Below are 17,445 nucleotides of genomic sequence, written 5' to 3'. Positions count from 1 at the left end.
ATCAACATGCAAGTAATAGATAGGTAACTGAACAACCATGCAACTCATAAATAACATGTAGAAATTAAATGTGCATGCGAAAATAACAAACTAAAATTACGCATGAGGACCGAATAGAATGCAAACCATAATTAGTTAAGATGTCGAGTTATGTATGCGCATGTGTAGCGTAAATCGTATGCATGAAATTATTACAAATTAAATTAACATGCAAAAACTTATAACATAAAGGGGTAAAAATATTATTAAACCAAGGAGACATTACAAAGCAAGGCCATTAAATGGCCCTATCAAGATCAACCAAGTGATCCAATTGATGAGACAAATCCGGAGGCAGATGGCCCCGATCCACCAAATTCCAATCATGCATATGATCGGAAGCCCATTTAGCCAAGCAATCAGCCACACCATTCCATTCACGGGGAATATGGTTGAAAGTAACATGCTCCAGAGATGCACAGAGAGTGAGAATTTGTTCAACAATCAAGGCCAGCTGCCAGCTCACATTATCCATATACTGCCTTTTCAGTAAGTTCACCACAACCTGGGAGTCAGACTCACATATGATCCTTCGCCAACCCAACTGATTGGCCCGCTCCATAGCCACTAAAATAGCCTGAGCCTCCATAAGATTATTCGTATGAAGACCCTTATACTCAGAGAAAATAAACTGAACATCCCCTGAGCTATCACGGCCCACACCTCCAATGCCAGCATGACCAGGATTACCACGAGAAGAGCCATCCGAGTTGATTTTTAGGACTCCCAAGGGAGGAGGGGACCATATTCCCTCCCTATTCAAACATGCAAAAACTTATAATTAAATAATCTATCAGATAATTAAATATGACCATGCATGCATGCGTAAATGAAAACTAATCTAAGAAAGTAAATCGTGCATGTTAGTGGTTTAGTATGTTAGTAGCTTTTTCTCTTCTTTTCTTTGTTAAGTTACATTGCATGGCGACTTCTTGTTGCTTTACATGATGTGACCTTATAGGTCTTTACATAACTTTTCATGTGACCATCTTGGTCTTTTCACTAAGATAAAAATATACATCATATGATTATTACATAAAATTTTATCTGAAATCTCTGACTTTCTCTATCTCCGGATGTGTCGCCTCCATTTGACTTGGATAACCTCCTCTCGCAAACCGGATGACAGAAATATGACCCAGGCGTTTTATCCGCCCAACCAAATGAAACATAAGCTTCCCGGTGCTCTTGATAAGCTCTCGTCCCTCACGACGGAGTATCCTAGCAAGCCGGTACCAACTAGTAGTAAAGGAATCCTGTGCAATCATGTAGAACTAACAACCCATCTTGGTTGAACTAACTACATGTGTTATGGCAGGGAGAAAAATAAATAAATATGATGGCCATCATTACCCTATTGGGGAGGTGAAGAAAATCACCCTTCCCTGGTTAGCCCATAAACAAGCACTCTCGTTCCATAATCATCCCTCATAGACAGAAAATAATTAACCCTCCGCGGATTAATGTCAGAATAATATTATTATATGTTTTCTTTATAAACTTTTATAAATTTTCCCTTTATAATATAATTTCCTCAAATCAAAATTAAATTTTAATATTTTCAATAATTCTAAATTAAGAGTCTCTATTTAAGTTAATATAATATTTAAAATCAATTCCTAATATATATTTATTAAATATTTTTATTTGCTTTTATTTTGTTATTACTCTCATAAGAAATTAACATAATGCATATTCTATGATAAAAAAAAATAAAAAAAATAACAACAAATAATAATAAAAAAGAAATCAAGATTCACAGTCATGATACAGTCATAATGTTTCAGTTGTTTCTCAAAAACCCAAATCCCAATTTTTCTGAAATTTTCACAGCACTTAGAAATATTTGAAACACAAAAACCCAGTAAATTTCCTTAAAACCCAGTTTCTACTTTTTAAGATACATCAAGAAGAAGGCGTTGATAACACAATTGACACATCAAACAAACTAGCATTAAATCCAGACAATATCCAATTACTCTCAGCGAAAAAAACAATACCAGTCATTCGATTTCATAGATAGAAGTCTTGTGGTAAATAAGAGATTAAAAACCTACCTCTAACAAATTTATTCCCTGTACTTAAATTTTTAATCAGAAATTATGACAAAAGGGACAATTTTTAAAGGAAAAGATCAAATTAAGACTCAAATAAAATATGTAAAATAAATGAACCTGGCTGTGAGAAAGAAGAATCCCAGACGTTTCCCAAATTTCAGACAATCTCTTCAATCTACCTTGTCGACTTCATAGCAATCACACAAATCAAGAAGCTCAAAAAGAATTGGAATGATCAAATAAGAGATTTATCCTTATATTTATAAATATTAAATTTCTAAAAATAAAATTTAACTGATTGCATGATTAAGTTCTAAAAATAAAACTAAATTTTTAATTATAAAATGCATGATTAGAACTCACAAAATAATTCTTAAATTAAATCACAAATTTGTTAGCATGATTTTAAAGATTTAGTTTTAAAAGAAAATAATCTACTGATTTAATTATTTAGTTTTCATCATGCCTTGCATGTCGTCATAATTTTCCCTAAATTTAGTATCTTACTATTTACTCATGCATTGTATCTTGCATGTCGAAAATATAATTTATAATCTTGATTATACATATATATTTAAATTATTTTATTAATTAATATTTTAATAAATTCCTTGAATTAATCCCCTTTTTTCTTAAATTAGTCCTCTAATTATTTACAAGATGTTATCTCTTTAAATAGCTTTTATTTATTTTATAATTTAATTATCAAATAACTTATATTTTTTAATTACTCACTTTTAAATAATTATATTATAATTAATTTCTAGCTTGATTGTAATATTAAATACTTGTATATTTAATAATTTTTCCTTATTATTATTTTATTTTTATTTTAATAATTTTATTTTATCATTTTATATTAAACTCCCTAATTTAATTTACTAATTGCTTATCTAATTGGGTACTTTGCACAAGGTTCCAATACTTAGGTTGCTACTGGCGAGCTAGAAAAACCCCTCCTCGGTCATATGTCTGTTTTCGACGATTAACCTGCAACTTACTCCAACTCAACAAAAGGTCGTCAGATCACAATAATAAAATGCATTATTCATATTATCAGGTTTAAAATCTAGCTAAAGCATTAATATCATTAATGATCATAATTGAAAATAATAATTCATCATCATTAAATAACGATATTATAAAATAACTGACCATCATTAATGTCATTAAACCACAAAATACCATCTAACATCATTAAAAAGCTAATCAAATAATTACGTGCAAAATGTAAACAGTATAAGTATCTGGCATAGTAAAGTAAATCTAACTGAGGTCTAAGTCATGTCGTGACATTGATCAAGTTGATCGTATGCTATTGGAAGCTTGTATTTAGAAACCAGTCTTAACCCTTGCATTGTTACAATTTTCTTCACATCAAAAATTGTATAAAGGTTATCCAATTTGTGGGTTAATGTCTTTCAATCCAAACCATCAAAAGAATCTTCAGATAGAAAAATTTGGTATGCTTGACTAGATGCCAAAAGTTATGACCAACAATATGCAAAATGGTACCAATGTTATTCAAGAAAGCTTAAAGATATGTGATGAGATATGGTTGTCCAGTCCATTGCTCAAAAAAAATTCTCATCTCATATATGTGAGTTTGGTCAACTTAAGTACTAAGTTCACGGGTGTTATACATGTGCACATCTTTTTTCGCGCACGCATCTATTTATCTCAGCATGTTAATGGCGTTGTATAATCATTCTAGAGTAGCCTAAGGTAAGGGTGCCCACTATGTACATGTTTAAGGTAGAATTTTTTGTTGTGCTTGCTCCATTTTTGGTTTGTGACTAATTTCTCCAGTTAATCCCTATGTTGGTTTTCCGTTTGAGTTTGTTGTCCAATGAATAATGCACTGTCTTTGGTTAAGATTTTGGATTCATCCTATGTCCTTTGTAATCCTTGTCTCCAATCAGAACTAGTTGTTGGCCTTGTTTTGACACCACCAAATTTGAATTTTTAATAACTCCACCTATGAACTGATGATGTCACATATTTTATATGTCAATCCTTGTCCTCGTCCATATTTGGAGCATCATTTATGATTGAATTCATGTAGAAAGAGATAGCGGTTTGAAGAAGAACCATCCTCCGATTTAGTTGAATTCTCAAATAACAATGATGCAATTTACCGAAAATCACAAAAACAATAAATTTTGAAAATTGGTATGAGATGTTGCAAAACAAGAATCGGTAGTCAAACACCAAACAACTGAGAAGACAACAAATCCAAGTGTATCTTTCCAAGTCGGTGGTCGAGTTAAGACATTCCCCGGTATCCAAAATATGAGTATTTTTAGTATATGTAAAACAATGGCTCCATATTGAACTGTAAAGAGTCTGAGGATAAGTGGATGGCAATGTGAAAATAAATCTTATCACAACTATGTGCGAGTTGCGAATCGAGATCTAAATGCCTATAATGAGTAAAACTCGGTAGTTTCAGGACTTTCATCTTCCGTCACAAAACTACTTGAAGCATCGAACTAGGGAAAGTCAGTGCATTTTTTGCACTTTTGTAAAAGTTATTAAGTTGTTTTGTATGGTTTACAAAGGGCAAAGTATTAAAAGAAGAGTTGTGTCGTGATTTCAGTTTATGCACAAACCAAATGTGGAAGCTTTCAGGAAAAAAAAGGTGATCGCTGAGTTGGGCAAGTAAATAAACAAGTCGATACATTAAAGTAACAAGCATAATCGACATAATCGACAAGTTACTACATTTTAGTAAGATGCAAATAAAGTTTTTGTTGTTGTTGTTGTTGCAGCAAATACCCTGCTAGACTCGACAGACATGCATACAAACAGACTCTGATTAACTCGATAGAATGCCTCAAATACATCTTATTTCATCAAATGTAATGTTTGAGGGCTGCTCGTAGATTTGCAGGCTATGCGCAAATTGGATTTGTTGACGAGACTTTAAAAACTTCGAAGCAAATGCAATTGAAAGCCAGTCTTCATAATCTTCACCAGCATGAATGAAAGCTTTAAAACAGCGTTTGGACATCTATCAAAGTGCAAAGGATTGAATTTTGTTTTTCCAAATATAATAGTTGGAAACGGCTTGTAACCCTCCATGCAAAATGCGGAAGCATAGAAAAAGGCATATGACTCGTAACGGACGGTGTTCAAAGCTCTCCAACAGGGTATCTACGAAATGGATATATTGGAAATGGATATATGAAACTTACAATAAAATGCCAAAAATTCACCCTGTCTGCGCAGGAAGCTTATTATGGTTGTTAACCTACTCAACCCATATGCAAAAAGTGAAAGAAGCAAAGAACCAGACGATATTTATTATTTATTTTATTCAGAATACCCAAATTTGTGCAATGTTGTTATTATATATTTAGGGCCATCTTTTGGGTGATTGAAGTAAAGCATACTACTGTGAGTTCTTGGCATATGAATTCTGTCTTGGCCGCATCTTTATTGGAACTCTTTTTGTAAATATTGTAATATTTTAATTAAATCTGCAAAACAGGATCTAGTTGAAAAAAATAAAATAATACTGAAAATATTTTTGTAAATATTGTAAAATTTTAATTAAATCCAAAATAGGGTTTAGGTGAAAAGAAAAGAACAAAACTTGCAAATGAAAGAGGAAATGAATTTACAATGTATAAAACCTCTTTAGAGCAAAAATGATAAATTGTTTCATTAATTACGAATGAATGAATTTACAATATATAAAACCTCTTTTGAAGCATAAAACCTATACAGATCAAACAAACAGATTGTGCTAACGGGTAAAAGCACAATGTTGTGTCACCCTTTTATAAAGTAAGTGGCCAACATAACTAAAAGTGTTTAACTTCAATCGCATAAAAGTGACATTTCTAAATTGAATTTCAAAATCATGTAAACTGATGAAATGTAGAAATATTCATGAAATTTATGTCTGTTATTTTATTAAAAAAAATTAAAATTTTTGACATATTTTAATATATTCAAAGACAGATTTTTTATTCTTGAAAAATAATGAAAATCAACAGTTCTAGTCGGCGTCACCAAAAAAAATGAAAACGAACTTTTTTTTTTTTTAATTTTCCAAATAGAAGACATATATATGCAATGCTAAAAAAACAATTAAATTTTGATGTATTATTTTTTTGTAATAATATTTTTGAGTCCAACATAGCTGAATTTGGTAATTTTCATTCGGCATCACCTTTTGTGTACTAAATTTATCATTATAAAAAAAACTTATACCTTTTTGGAGAAGATTCTCTCCTAGTGAATTTTTTTTTTTTTTAAATATCATTTAATATATATTTTAATTTCAAATTAGCCTTTTTTTGAACTTAAAAAATCTACTTGCAATGTTAAAAAAACTAAAAAATTAAAATTAATCAAAATATATAAAAAAATATCCAAATTTCCGACTTCGAGCTCTACAAAAGGGTATTTTTCGATTTTGAAAACAAAAAAAATTGTCTGACAAAAATAGAGCAGAAGTAAAAAGTTTTAGAAATGCAAACAAAATAGTCATTTTGTTGCCACATCACTTGACACTTAGGATAGTTCGACCAAACTAGGTTTATATTAAAAATAGTTCGACTCCGGTGTGGAAATCGTTCGACCGAAATCATTCAAAGATAGGAATTGGTTATAAGTGGAATCCAAATGTATGATGACGTCTCTGAAAACTACTTAGTAATCTCCATGTCGATGCTGAAAGTTGTCATAATCAAATTAGGCATTATAAGCCACACTACTGAGGATGACAATCTAGAATGTGATAAAGACCAATGTAGATCATAGTCCAAAGACAAATATGACTCCTCCAAATGCTGCTCAAATGTCTCTAAGCCAATGCCAAAGTGTGAAAAATGTTGATAAGATAAATCAGGTACCATAGATATTCAAGTACAATGACCATGGATGTATGGTGATAGCTGGACGAATGTGAATCTGGTATTGCCATGATAGAAGCAAATACAAGCAAAGAGAGAACAAGAAGGTCTGAAGATGGGTCCATAACATCAGAAGAAGATGAATCAACTCCATAGGAGCTATCAAAAAAGAGGATATGAAGGTCATCAATGATGTCCTTCAAGTCAACAATGTGAGACTCTACAAACAAACAAGAGATGTCAGGTAGGAATTCATCCCAATGAACTGAATTCATAAGACATAAATGATTATGCTACAAATAATTATTGGAAGCTTTCAATGAAGCGACTCTAAAGTCTATAGAAGCAATAGGTGTAGATGGGTTATCAATAAAGTGATCATCCCAGAAGGATGTGTCTACACAAGATGGGGCAATAAAAGTCTCAGTATCATCCACAGGTTCTCGGTCATCCAAGGAAATATCAGTTTCAAATGAAGATCCTATGTCTTCATACAATTGCTAGATTATGGTCCAAGTAATGAAAGGGCACTCATACTCTATGTGATGTAGAGTATCCTCATAAATAGTAATACATATTAGTCAATGGACCATGTCATCACTGTTAAATGATGCATTCTCCTATTTTGGCTCCCATGTGCTCTAATACCATGTAAAATTTTAAAAAAATTTGCAAAACAAGATCTAGTTGAAAATAAAAGAACAAAACTCGCTGATGAAAGAGGAATAAATTCGAGCAAGAATGATAAACTATTTCATTAATTACAAATGAATGAATTTTTAATATATAAAACCTCTTTTAAAACATAAATCCTCTTTTAAAGCAAAAAGAGGAAAAATAGATACTTTTTAGTAAAAAGTAGAATCCTTTGTTAGCTTACAATAAAATAGTGCAACAACAACAATTATCCATAAATCACCAATAAAAAAAAAATAAAACAAATTGTGTTGCATCAAACAAAGTGTATATTAATCTAAAGATATCGAGCAAAGGATAGCTACACTAAATCTAAAGATTTTTTTATTAGAAGAAATATCATTGTTGGAGAAATTGATTGGCCAAATGAAGGAATCACAATATGTGCCAAATATAAATTTTGTGAACTCCTTGATGTGGACAACCAATAAAAGGAACAATTTCTTTCTTACCATAGTGAGAAGCTAGCTCCTACATTTAGGCTTATTTCCATACCATATGGGTTACCCATTGAGTCAATAAAAACCTTCATATATGCGATTATTGCCATAATTTCACCAAATTTAGCTCTGGTATTGTTGGAAGAGAAATAGTTGTGAGAGACACCAACCGCTTCCATCGTTTCAATGATAACCTTTGTTCTTATGGGGATTACTAATGATGTAAAAGAACAACATATAACATATTGCACTTGGTCCTACCTAGATTATGCAGACATTCTCCTATTATAGGGGAGAGGACCCTGTAGTTGAGCATGTTCCAATTGTTGTGATAGCAGTTGTTGATTTAATACCCATACTTGTTAATTTAACATCCAATTTTTTTTTACAACATTGCACCAATAGTTGTGACTTAAATACCTATAATTGAATGAAATGTACCCTTAGTTGTAAAAATAAACCAATCATGTGATGCCACATCAGTTGCACAAGTATGAGGGCCCCTTATGAACTACTATTGGTCTCACCTTTTTTGGGGGTAGTTTTGGACACCTTGACAAAAAACATGTTGATTTAGCATAATATTTAATGATGTGGCCCTGAAGCCTTAATTATAAGCAAGGGACTTCCCAAATAAGCTGTTATAAAAAATTGGTAGTGATTTGAAATTTCCATGTAGAATTTTGAGAAGCACAAAGTTAGGTTGCTCAACTACTGAGTCCTCTACCCTATTAACTGCAAGATTGGAAAATCACAGTGCCAGTTAATGTATATTTTCCAAAGTTGAACATGCATCCACACATCTATGTTCTAATTGATGCATGCTTTTGTACCATATCATCGTAAGGTACTCCGTTGCATATCAGGCTATCTGAAAAGGTTGTATTAACTTTCAAGCAAATGCAATTGGCAGGCGCAAAGCCCGATGTACAATCTTTGCCAAGATCTTTGGAAGAATGGGAGATTTTCAAAAGGTTATGAAGATGCCACCAAATAATAGTGGCAAATGGATTCCAATTACACAATGTAGTTGCAACAGAGTTTGGTAGATATGCATGCAAAATGTCGAAGCATTGACCAGGCATGAGAATGTTTGATAAAAGGCTTGTATAAATGTGGTCTCATAACATGTCATGATCCTGAGATATATAGAAAATAAATTTGTTAAAGCTTAAAAACTTCAAAGCAAATGCAATTGCCACACATAAAACCAAATTCAACAACCTTGCTAGCACCCCGATGACCTGTAAGCACATACAAAATGTGGAATAATTAACAACGCAACTAAATTGTTTGTCAGGGTGCCTTATAAAGATGTCATCATGGGAATGAAATAAAATGATTGCAGAATGTGCACATAAAATGGATTTCCTAAGTAAGTTTTCAAAAAAATTGAATTAATGTGGCTCGAATACATCTTAATATTAGACAGTAGGGATAAGTTTATTAATATCTTAATCGCTAGCTCAGGGTATAATTTACTCAACGATGAGTATATTGAGAAGTTGGGAGCACTCATCATCAACTTGCATAGGCAAAGAACTAATCCACGAAAGTCGATTTTGATTGGACGGGTTGTCCCATAGGCTATCCTTAGCCTAGAAGACGTTAAAATTATCTTATTCTTATTCTAAACGTTGTGTTATAGTTTGTGGATGAGGCCATACATACTTTGTTAGTGTGAATAATGTTGTCATTGATGTCAAACCAATCATCCGGTTATTTACTGGACAGTGTATGAAGGCCCGAATATCAGTCTGGATGTCTTGGATGTTATATGGATATAGTTATGCAAGGATTGTATGTGGTTAGTGTGTATGCGCAGTTCAGGTATTGTGGTTTTTGGTTAGAAGTTATTATGCAACATGGACAACTTTGGATGATGACCTTTTTGAGGCTCTATTGAGTTCTCATTGACCCCGGTATCCCAGTGTTAGGAATTTTTGTTGATCTTGGTATCAGTTATGTATCTCGAGTTTGCATTTTTTATGGGGGTAAGTGCACAAAGATGGTGGTCAAAAAGGGGGGTATAAGTGGACACTTTTTTTCAAAAATCAGGTGAAGCTGAACTTGGAGGAAAAATTTGAAAGTCATCCACTCAAGATATGAAGATAATCAAAGAACAAATATTGTAGTACTCTGAATCTAGTTTCCAAACTACTAAACTTTTTCAAAATTGGATAAGATCAAGGGGGTCAAATCCTCCGCGCATGCAAAAAAGACCCTGATTTTTTCCAAAAAAACATAACATAGTGTCTGACGTGCGCATCAAAAAAGTCATAGTTAGATTTGGTATTTTGACAAATCCTTTGGTAGAAAGATAGTTAAGAGTGAGCACTAGAAGTTGTGTATTTTTTTGTAATTTTTTGTTGAGTATTTTTTTTTATGATTTTTCCAATCGAGAACATCTTGAAAAATTAGGTACCTGTTCGTGCACGAAGCATAACTTGCACTAAAAAAAACGAAAATACAATTTTTTTTTAAATTGTAAAGAATCAAGTGCACTACAATACTATATAAAGTTTTTAAAATTTGGATAACTAGATCAAAATTTATTAAAAAAATGGTACACATATGTCTGTGAGAACTATGGAGACACTAGTAAAAGAAATTCAATAATAATATGTTATTGTTGTTCAAATTTTAAAAAAAAATTATATGGTTAGAAAGCTCAGAAGATGGGTGAAAATATGGTGGCAATTTTAGAAATACCCACTTGATGAAGTGTAAACCTGATGATGACAAAGTTGAGAAACCAAGTTGATAAAATAAAACACATCAAAAAAGAGGGAAATGGAGGGAAATCAAACTTCCAACCCGTAGCTTTGTCATCCAGGCCTATTTCCAAACTTAAACAGTTAAAAGCGCGTACGAGGTACCTATGGTATAAGAAGCGCGTATGCGCTACTTTTGTTTAAAATTTGGGAGTATGTATAATATGATATTGTATAAATAATATGTGTATATAAATATAATATATATATGTATATATGTATATAATAATATATAATATATAATATATAATATGTTAAGTATATATACACACACACATGTGTGTGTGTATGTGTATTGTCTCCCTCTCTCTCTCTCCCTCTCTCTATCTCTCTATCTCTCCCTCTCTCTCCCTCTCTCTCGTTCTCCCTTCCTCCATACCCCATCCCTCTCTCTCTTCTTCTCTCCCTCCCCACTCTTTCTCTCTCCCTACCACCTTTATCTCCCTTACTTTATATTGTTGTATTGCAATTAGGTCTGCAATGTAGTGGTCACCATTTGGATGAACAATAGACCTAATAATACCAATGTCCACAGTTTGAGCTCGAGAGGCTATGCTTTCCTTGATAGATTTAGCATTTGACTTAGTGTACAAAACCCATTGTGCATCATCTCTCTCTCTCTCTCTCTCTCTCTCTCTCTCTCTCTCTCTCTCTCTCTCTCTCTCTCTCTCTCTCTCTCTCTCTCTCCATACCCCATCCCTTTCTCTCTTCTTCTCTCCCTCCCCTCTCTCCCCCTCTCCCTCTCTCTCACTCTCCCCCCGCTCTCTCTCCCTCCTTCTCTCCCCCTCTCCCTCTCCCTCTCCCTCCCTCCCTTTTCCTTCACATTTTCTTTACTACAAATAGCACGTATGTGGTAATTGCTCTTGTGTTTCAGGTGTACGATCAAAAGGAGGAACTAGAGGTGTATCTTGTGGTTTTTGTTCGGGGTTTTCAGGAGGTGCATTTTGTTGTTGTTGTTGTTGTGGATTATCAGAATCTGGTTTTTGAAACAAAAAATTAAAAAACCTAATCAAAATAAACGAAATTAAATTCAAAACATAAAACAAATTGAATAAACAAAAAAAAAGACAAAATTTAAGAAAAACTAACCTTGATCCATAACATTTGGTGGAGAAATGTGGCAGCCCGTTTGCGGTTTCATGGAGAAAATAGAGGAAAAAACGTCGCGGTCACAGGGAAAATAAGACCTAGTTGTTTTTAAAAAAATATTTTTTGACAAGTACCGCGTATGCGGTTTTTTAGGACTTATGAGCGCGTACGCGCTCACTTTCCTAAAAACACCGTGTACGTGCTCACTTTCCTAAAAACAACACATGTGCGATATCTTTCTTTAGGCTCGGACACAATAGACCTAAGCGCGTACGTGGTGATTTCAAATTTTAATACCGCGTATGCGCTGCTTGTTTTTTCATGTTTTTTTAAGGTGGTGTCCACTTTTCTGACCACCATCTTTGTGTACATACCCATGGTTATCAGTAGTATCTCTTCAAGTTTTGTGATTGTGGTTTTCTTAGTACGTGTTGAGTCTACATTTTGGAGATATTGGGCTAGCTTGATCTTGTGACGATAGGTCCATTCTCTTGGATCTGGATGACCCTTGCCCTTTTTTTCGGTAATCTCAGTATATACATTGGTAATCGGAAGTATGTAAATGAATTGTGTAGAAGTATTGTGGAGGCCGACATGAGCTTATTGATATTGTGTTGGGCTTGGCCGACACACCACTAACTCATTTTGGTGCAATTTCCGATGAAAATTTCCGACAAACTATGAGATTTTTTTTGTTTTGTCGAATATTATGAGGTTAACTGTGTCAATTTATTATTTTAAAAAAAAAACATACCCGACGTTCGTCAAAATTCAGACGGTTATAAATTTCATCGGAGTTACGACGGGAGGTCGTTGGAATTTCGACGAAAAACAGAAAAGTAAAAAAGTAAAAAAAAAACCTTAGGGTTGGTCAAGTAAAAAATATAAAAAATCATGCAGACAATGTTTTTCGTACTTGTGACAGTGTTTTGCTAGGTTTGTGAAGGTTATAGACTGAAAATTTTATAGTCCAATTTTGTTGCCTGTGAAGAAAAATCATGACAGATAATATTAGTCAAGAACAAAATAAGGAGACAATTTTCTAGATTGTAGTCTAGCTTGAAAAGAAAAGGTGATGGGAAATGTTATTGTCCCTGCAAAAATTGTAAGGGCTTAAAGACGAGAAGACTTTTAATCACAACAGCTGAGAAACATTATAGGCAACATGGTCACATTGAAGGGTGGCATGATTATCGTCCATTGGTAAGTTGTTCATTATATGTGTTTATATTGACTGCATTTGTAAATGTTTATATCGTTTTAACAATTTATATACATAAAAAATCACTTGATAATGCGATCATGATCATGGTTTATTTATGTTGATCATTATTCTATAGGTGGGGCACCCTAGGGAACATGATATTGACTACCATGACCCGAAGAATGTGGTTTTCCAAGTGGATGAACATGGAGGTGTGAATATCGAAGATGAAGATAATGATCCTATGGAAGAAGATGATCATGCACCAAAAAACACAGTTGAAGATGATGGTACAAATACATTCATCCATGACCATTTAGTACTGGTGTTGCTAATGAAGATGACTTTGATGTTGTTCATGATTTACCTGTACTTGAGAAGGCATATGAGCCCCTTTATGAAGGCTCCCAAACAACTCTTCCTCTGTTGTATTGTTGTTGGTGAACTTGAAGGTTATGAATGGTTTATCCAACATAACAATTTCACGTATGTTAAGGTATGTCCATATATGTCATCTTTTTTCAACTATTTTTGTTGTTATTTTATCACTAGTAAATAAAGGGTGTAATATGTACCATTAATATTCTTTATATTAACAAATTATTTTTTTCATTGAAGATTGATAGGTGGAATTTTTTTACCACCATCAAATATTCTACCTCACTCATACCGAGAATTATCTTCCATTATGAAAGATATTGGAACAAAGTATCAAGCAATAGATGCATGTCCCAATGATCATATTATATATCATAAACAACATGAATTTGCAACAGAATGCCATGAATGTCATATCAGTAGATATCAAACAGATCAACTAACAAAAAAAGTGTCTCGCAAGGTTCTTCGTTATATTCCCATTATTCCACATATGCAATGATTATTTAGGTGCGAAAGCTTAGTGAAATTTATGGATTACCATGCACAAAATAGAAGTGGTGATGACATTCTTCGAATGCCTATGGATGGTTCTTCATTTAGGGACATAGAGGAAAAATGGCCACACTTTAAAGAAGAACCTCATAATCTCAGGCTTTCATTGGTAGCGAACAATGTCAATCCATTTGAAGAGCAAGATCATTCAACTAGGTAAGTACCACGTTAAAGATATGAATGTATATATTGAACCTCTTATAGACGAGTTACTAGAGTTATGGAATAGCATCACTATGTATGACGTCTCTAGAACAATAGGACAAAGACAATTTCAATTACATGCAATGCTTGTATGGACAATTCATCATGCCCCAGGGCTAACACATTTTTGTATTATGTTATAAAGTTCAACTTGCGCACTTTAATAATATTTAATTTTTTAAAGTATAAATCATGCATTTTTAAAATAATCTATTCAATATATATATAATTATAAAAAATTAACATATTTAATCCAATTATACATGATCTTGCAGGTCTTTAAACAAAGGGAAAATTCGCATGTCCAGTTTGTGGTCCAAAGATAAAATCTCGTCATTCAACAAGTTTAGGAAAGCAGGTGTTTGATGAGTATAGGAAATTCCTCCACAAAAATCATAAGTATCAAACTACTGAAAAATATCTTTTCAATGGGAAAGAAGAGACTACATCAAAACCACGAAGAATGACACGTCGCCTATGGAAGTTGGAATATAATAGAATTAATCATCAAGGTAATGTCATTCAATCAAATTGTTTATCTATCATATATGATATGTTTGAAATTTATATTTATATATTGTGTTTTGTTTAATCATGTTGTAATTGACGATGATTATCGTTGTTAACTTTTTAAACTTATATGCAAATCCCATAGGTCAATTTCAATTTCATAGTGAAATACTTCAAATTATTGTGCAAAGCAAAATAAGTCAAAATAGTTCATTCTTGCAAAGCAAAGCACGAGACTTCATTCACACGCGCAGCAGCTCGATCAGGAAGAGGAGATTCATAGAAAGAGCAACCATAGGAAGTGCGACCAAAGTAGCAAACTTTTTGAAAAAAGGAGCTCGATTAGGAAGAGGAGATTCACAGGATGAGAGATGGTGGTGAATGAAAAACTTGGCTAGAACTCATTGAGCGAGGGATAGTTCGGATCAAAATGCGTTGCGTTGAACCCCGATGTGGCTATAGCTTCGATTGGGTGGCCTAATTCTGATGATAGCGGGTGAGATGGTGAAGATAGGCTAATTAGTTTGCTAGCCATCCATCACTTAGCTTCATATTATGTGCATCTCAAACATAATCAGATTTTCATAGCTATTGTTTCCTGGGTATCCCATAGATGCGTTTTTAGGGTACCGAGAAACACACGACATGGAGGCTATTGTTTGGGTTGGCACTGTTGGTTGGTTATGATCATAGTCTCTGTTTGATTGTAAGATAAATTTAAATTGCCCTTAAATCGATAACCCCATTACATCAATTGAGAAGAAGAAAAAGTAGGGTTATTGTCACATACGAGGGCGAACAACATAGCAAACTTGGTTACAATGTTATCTTCAGCAAATCTAATGACCATGTATGTGATACAATTTTATTTTTTATTTTTTGATCGGTAAAAGGTTGTAGCCATATATTTTTATTGATATTAAATTCTAGTACAACCCGGCTCACTAGGGGCACCGGTAGGAAAGAGTCAGGTGGAGAAAACCTCTGGTCTTGCCCTATATAAGTTATATAGTAAAATTGAGGAGATCTTAGACCTCAGTTCAAGCCCAAATAATGGCTTATTTGAAGCAATTCAATACATATAAGTGGACTCCAATCATTATCAGTATAGCTCTATCCACAATCAATACAAGTGGCTAAAATCCTCAGAGATTGATGATGCTCTAATAAGTCCTAGATTTAGACTCGCGAGGTCTCCTTCCCGATCCTCATCAACAGTGGTCGTGAGCCCATGTATAGTTGTGCACTCCATCCCTGCCATTGAAATTCCTAGATTCTACTCAGTTCTATGCTTGTTGGAGCTAACCTATCTGTCACCTGCAAAACATAGTGACAAGCCAACCAAGCCTTCTTGAATTTTGTTAAGGGTTAGCTCATATATATATATATATATATATATATATATATATATATATATATATATATATATATATATATATATATATATATATATATATATATATATATATATATATATATTCGACCATATAGCGTCAATACTGTAGATTTCAAACTTAAATTATGTTAAGATACAGTATGTAGTTGCCACCACACTAGAATAGTTAATGATCTCCCATAAATCAATGAATAAAAAATAGTCCACTGAAGAATATTAATAGCTATAAAGCAAGACCAGTTATCATAGAGATATACACCTTCAAAGAAGCATACTAACTTAGGCAAGCAAAGCACCTTCTTTACAAATCTAATTATTACTATGCATGTGGAAGCCAGCTTTGCTGACGCTTGTAAGAACAATGATGAGTAACCAATCCTACTTCAATTCCCAACTAAGGGTAGTCACACATATATCCACTTTCAAACCATAATTCAGGCATATAGCATAGCTGCTTGTAAATTTAAATCTATGTATTTAACATGAATCAATATTGGGATGCCATTTCCAATGAAATTTGATAAACACCCATTATATAATTAGTAAAGCAATGGACAGACAACAATAGATTTCATCAAGGTGAAACAAGTAGGCAAAAATATTTCTAGTAAGGCTGAGTATTTAGTAGTTATGTCAAGCCAGAGTACTAGAAGAAAAGCATGTATAACCATAAATTTATATAACTAACCAACTAAGTATTTATGAAGCTAATCCAAGATCAAGCTATCAACCTGCCGAAGACATTATCCAGAAACTTATAGAAACAGAGGGTTCATAGCAGTAGCACAAAACCTATAACCCTCCCCTAACTGGCTACAACCAAAAGAGTAATTAACATTATATACTAAATTTCCATCATGAAATCCATTAAGGATTATGGTAGCCTACTATATCGACAAGTTAAAATATCCAGGTATTCTGAAAGATAGAAGCTTGTTGGATTTTGCCAAGATCAAGAGATCAATGAAATGTACATGAAAGAGACATAATATGGGACAAGAATAAACTGTATTCTCATCAATAGAAAATGATCAACAACTTACATACAATGTAGATGAGCCTGCTTAAATAGGCAAGGCTAGGGATATGTATGAGCACACAAACATGACATGTGGCTCAATAAGAAACAAGGGTAGGTAGGAAATAGGTGTGGGTAGGTAGGAGAAATAATATAATATTCCACATGAGGTGGATCACCCACCGAAGGTGGAATTATCACTCCACAATAAGTGGATATG

General features: G+C 33.2%; 1 protein-coding gene across 1 annotated transcript; it reads right to left on the bottom strand.

The window, feature by feature from the left end:
- Positions 1–277: 277 nt before the first annotated feature.
- LOC131859015 (uncharacterized) lies at positions 278–16,072 on the bottom strand. Its single transcript, XM_059212526.1, has 2 exons — positions 15,942–16,072; positions 278–794 (listed from the first exon to the last, which is right to left on the bottom strand). The coding sequence occupies exons 1-2, from the start codon at positions 16,070–16,072 to the stop codon at positions 278–280; spliced, it is 648 nt and encodes a 215-aa protein (XP_059068509.1).
- Positions 16,073–17,445: the final 1,373 nt, after the last annotated feature.

This window comes from Cryptomeria japonica, chromosome 10 (assembly GCF_030272615.1).
Source record: "Cryptomeria japonica chromosome 10, Sugi_1.0, whole genome shotgun sequence".
Classification (NCBI taxonomy): Eukaryota; Viridiplantae; Streptophyta; class Pinopsida; order Cupressales; family Cupressaceae; genus Cryptomeria; species Cryptomeria japonica.
This window is presented reverse-complemented; position numbering and strand designations above follow the sequence as displayed.

Excerpts from the sequence above, each read along its gene's own strand:
- LOC131859015 (XM_059212526.1), bottom strand. The coding sequence starts at position 16,072 with ATGGCAGGGATGGAGTGCACAACTATACATGGGCTCACGACCACTGTT. Across the intron at positions 795-15,941 it reads TCTGAGGATTTTAGCCACTT|GGAGGGAATATGGTCCCCTC; the intron begins GTATTGATTGTG and ends ATGTTTGAATAG.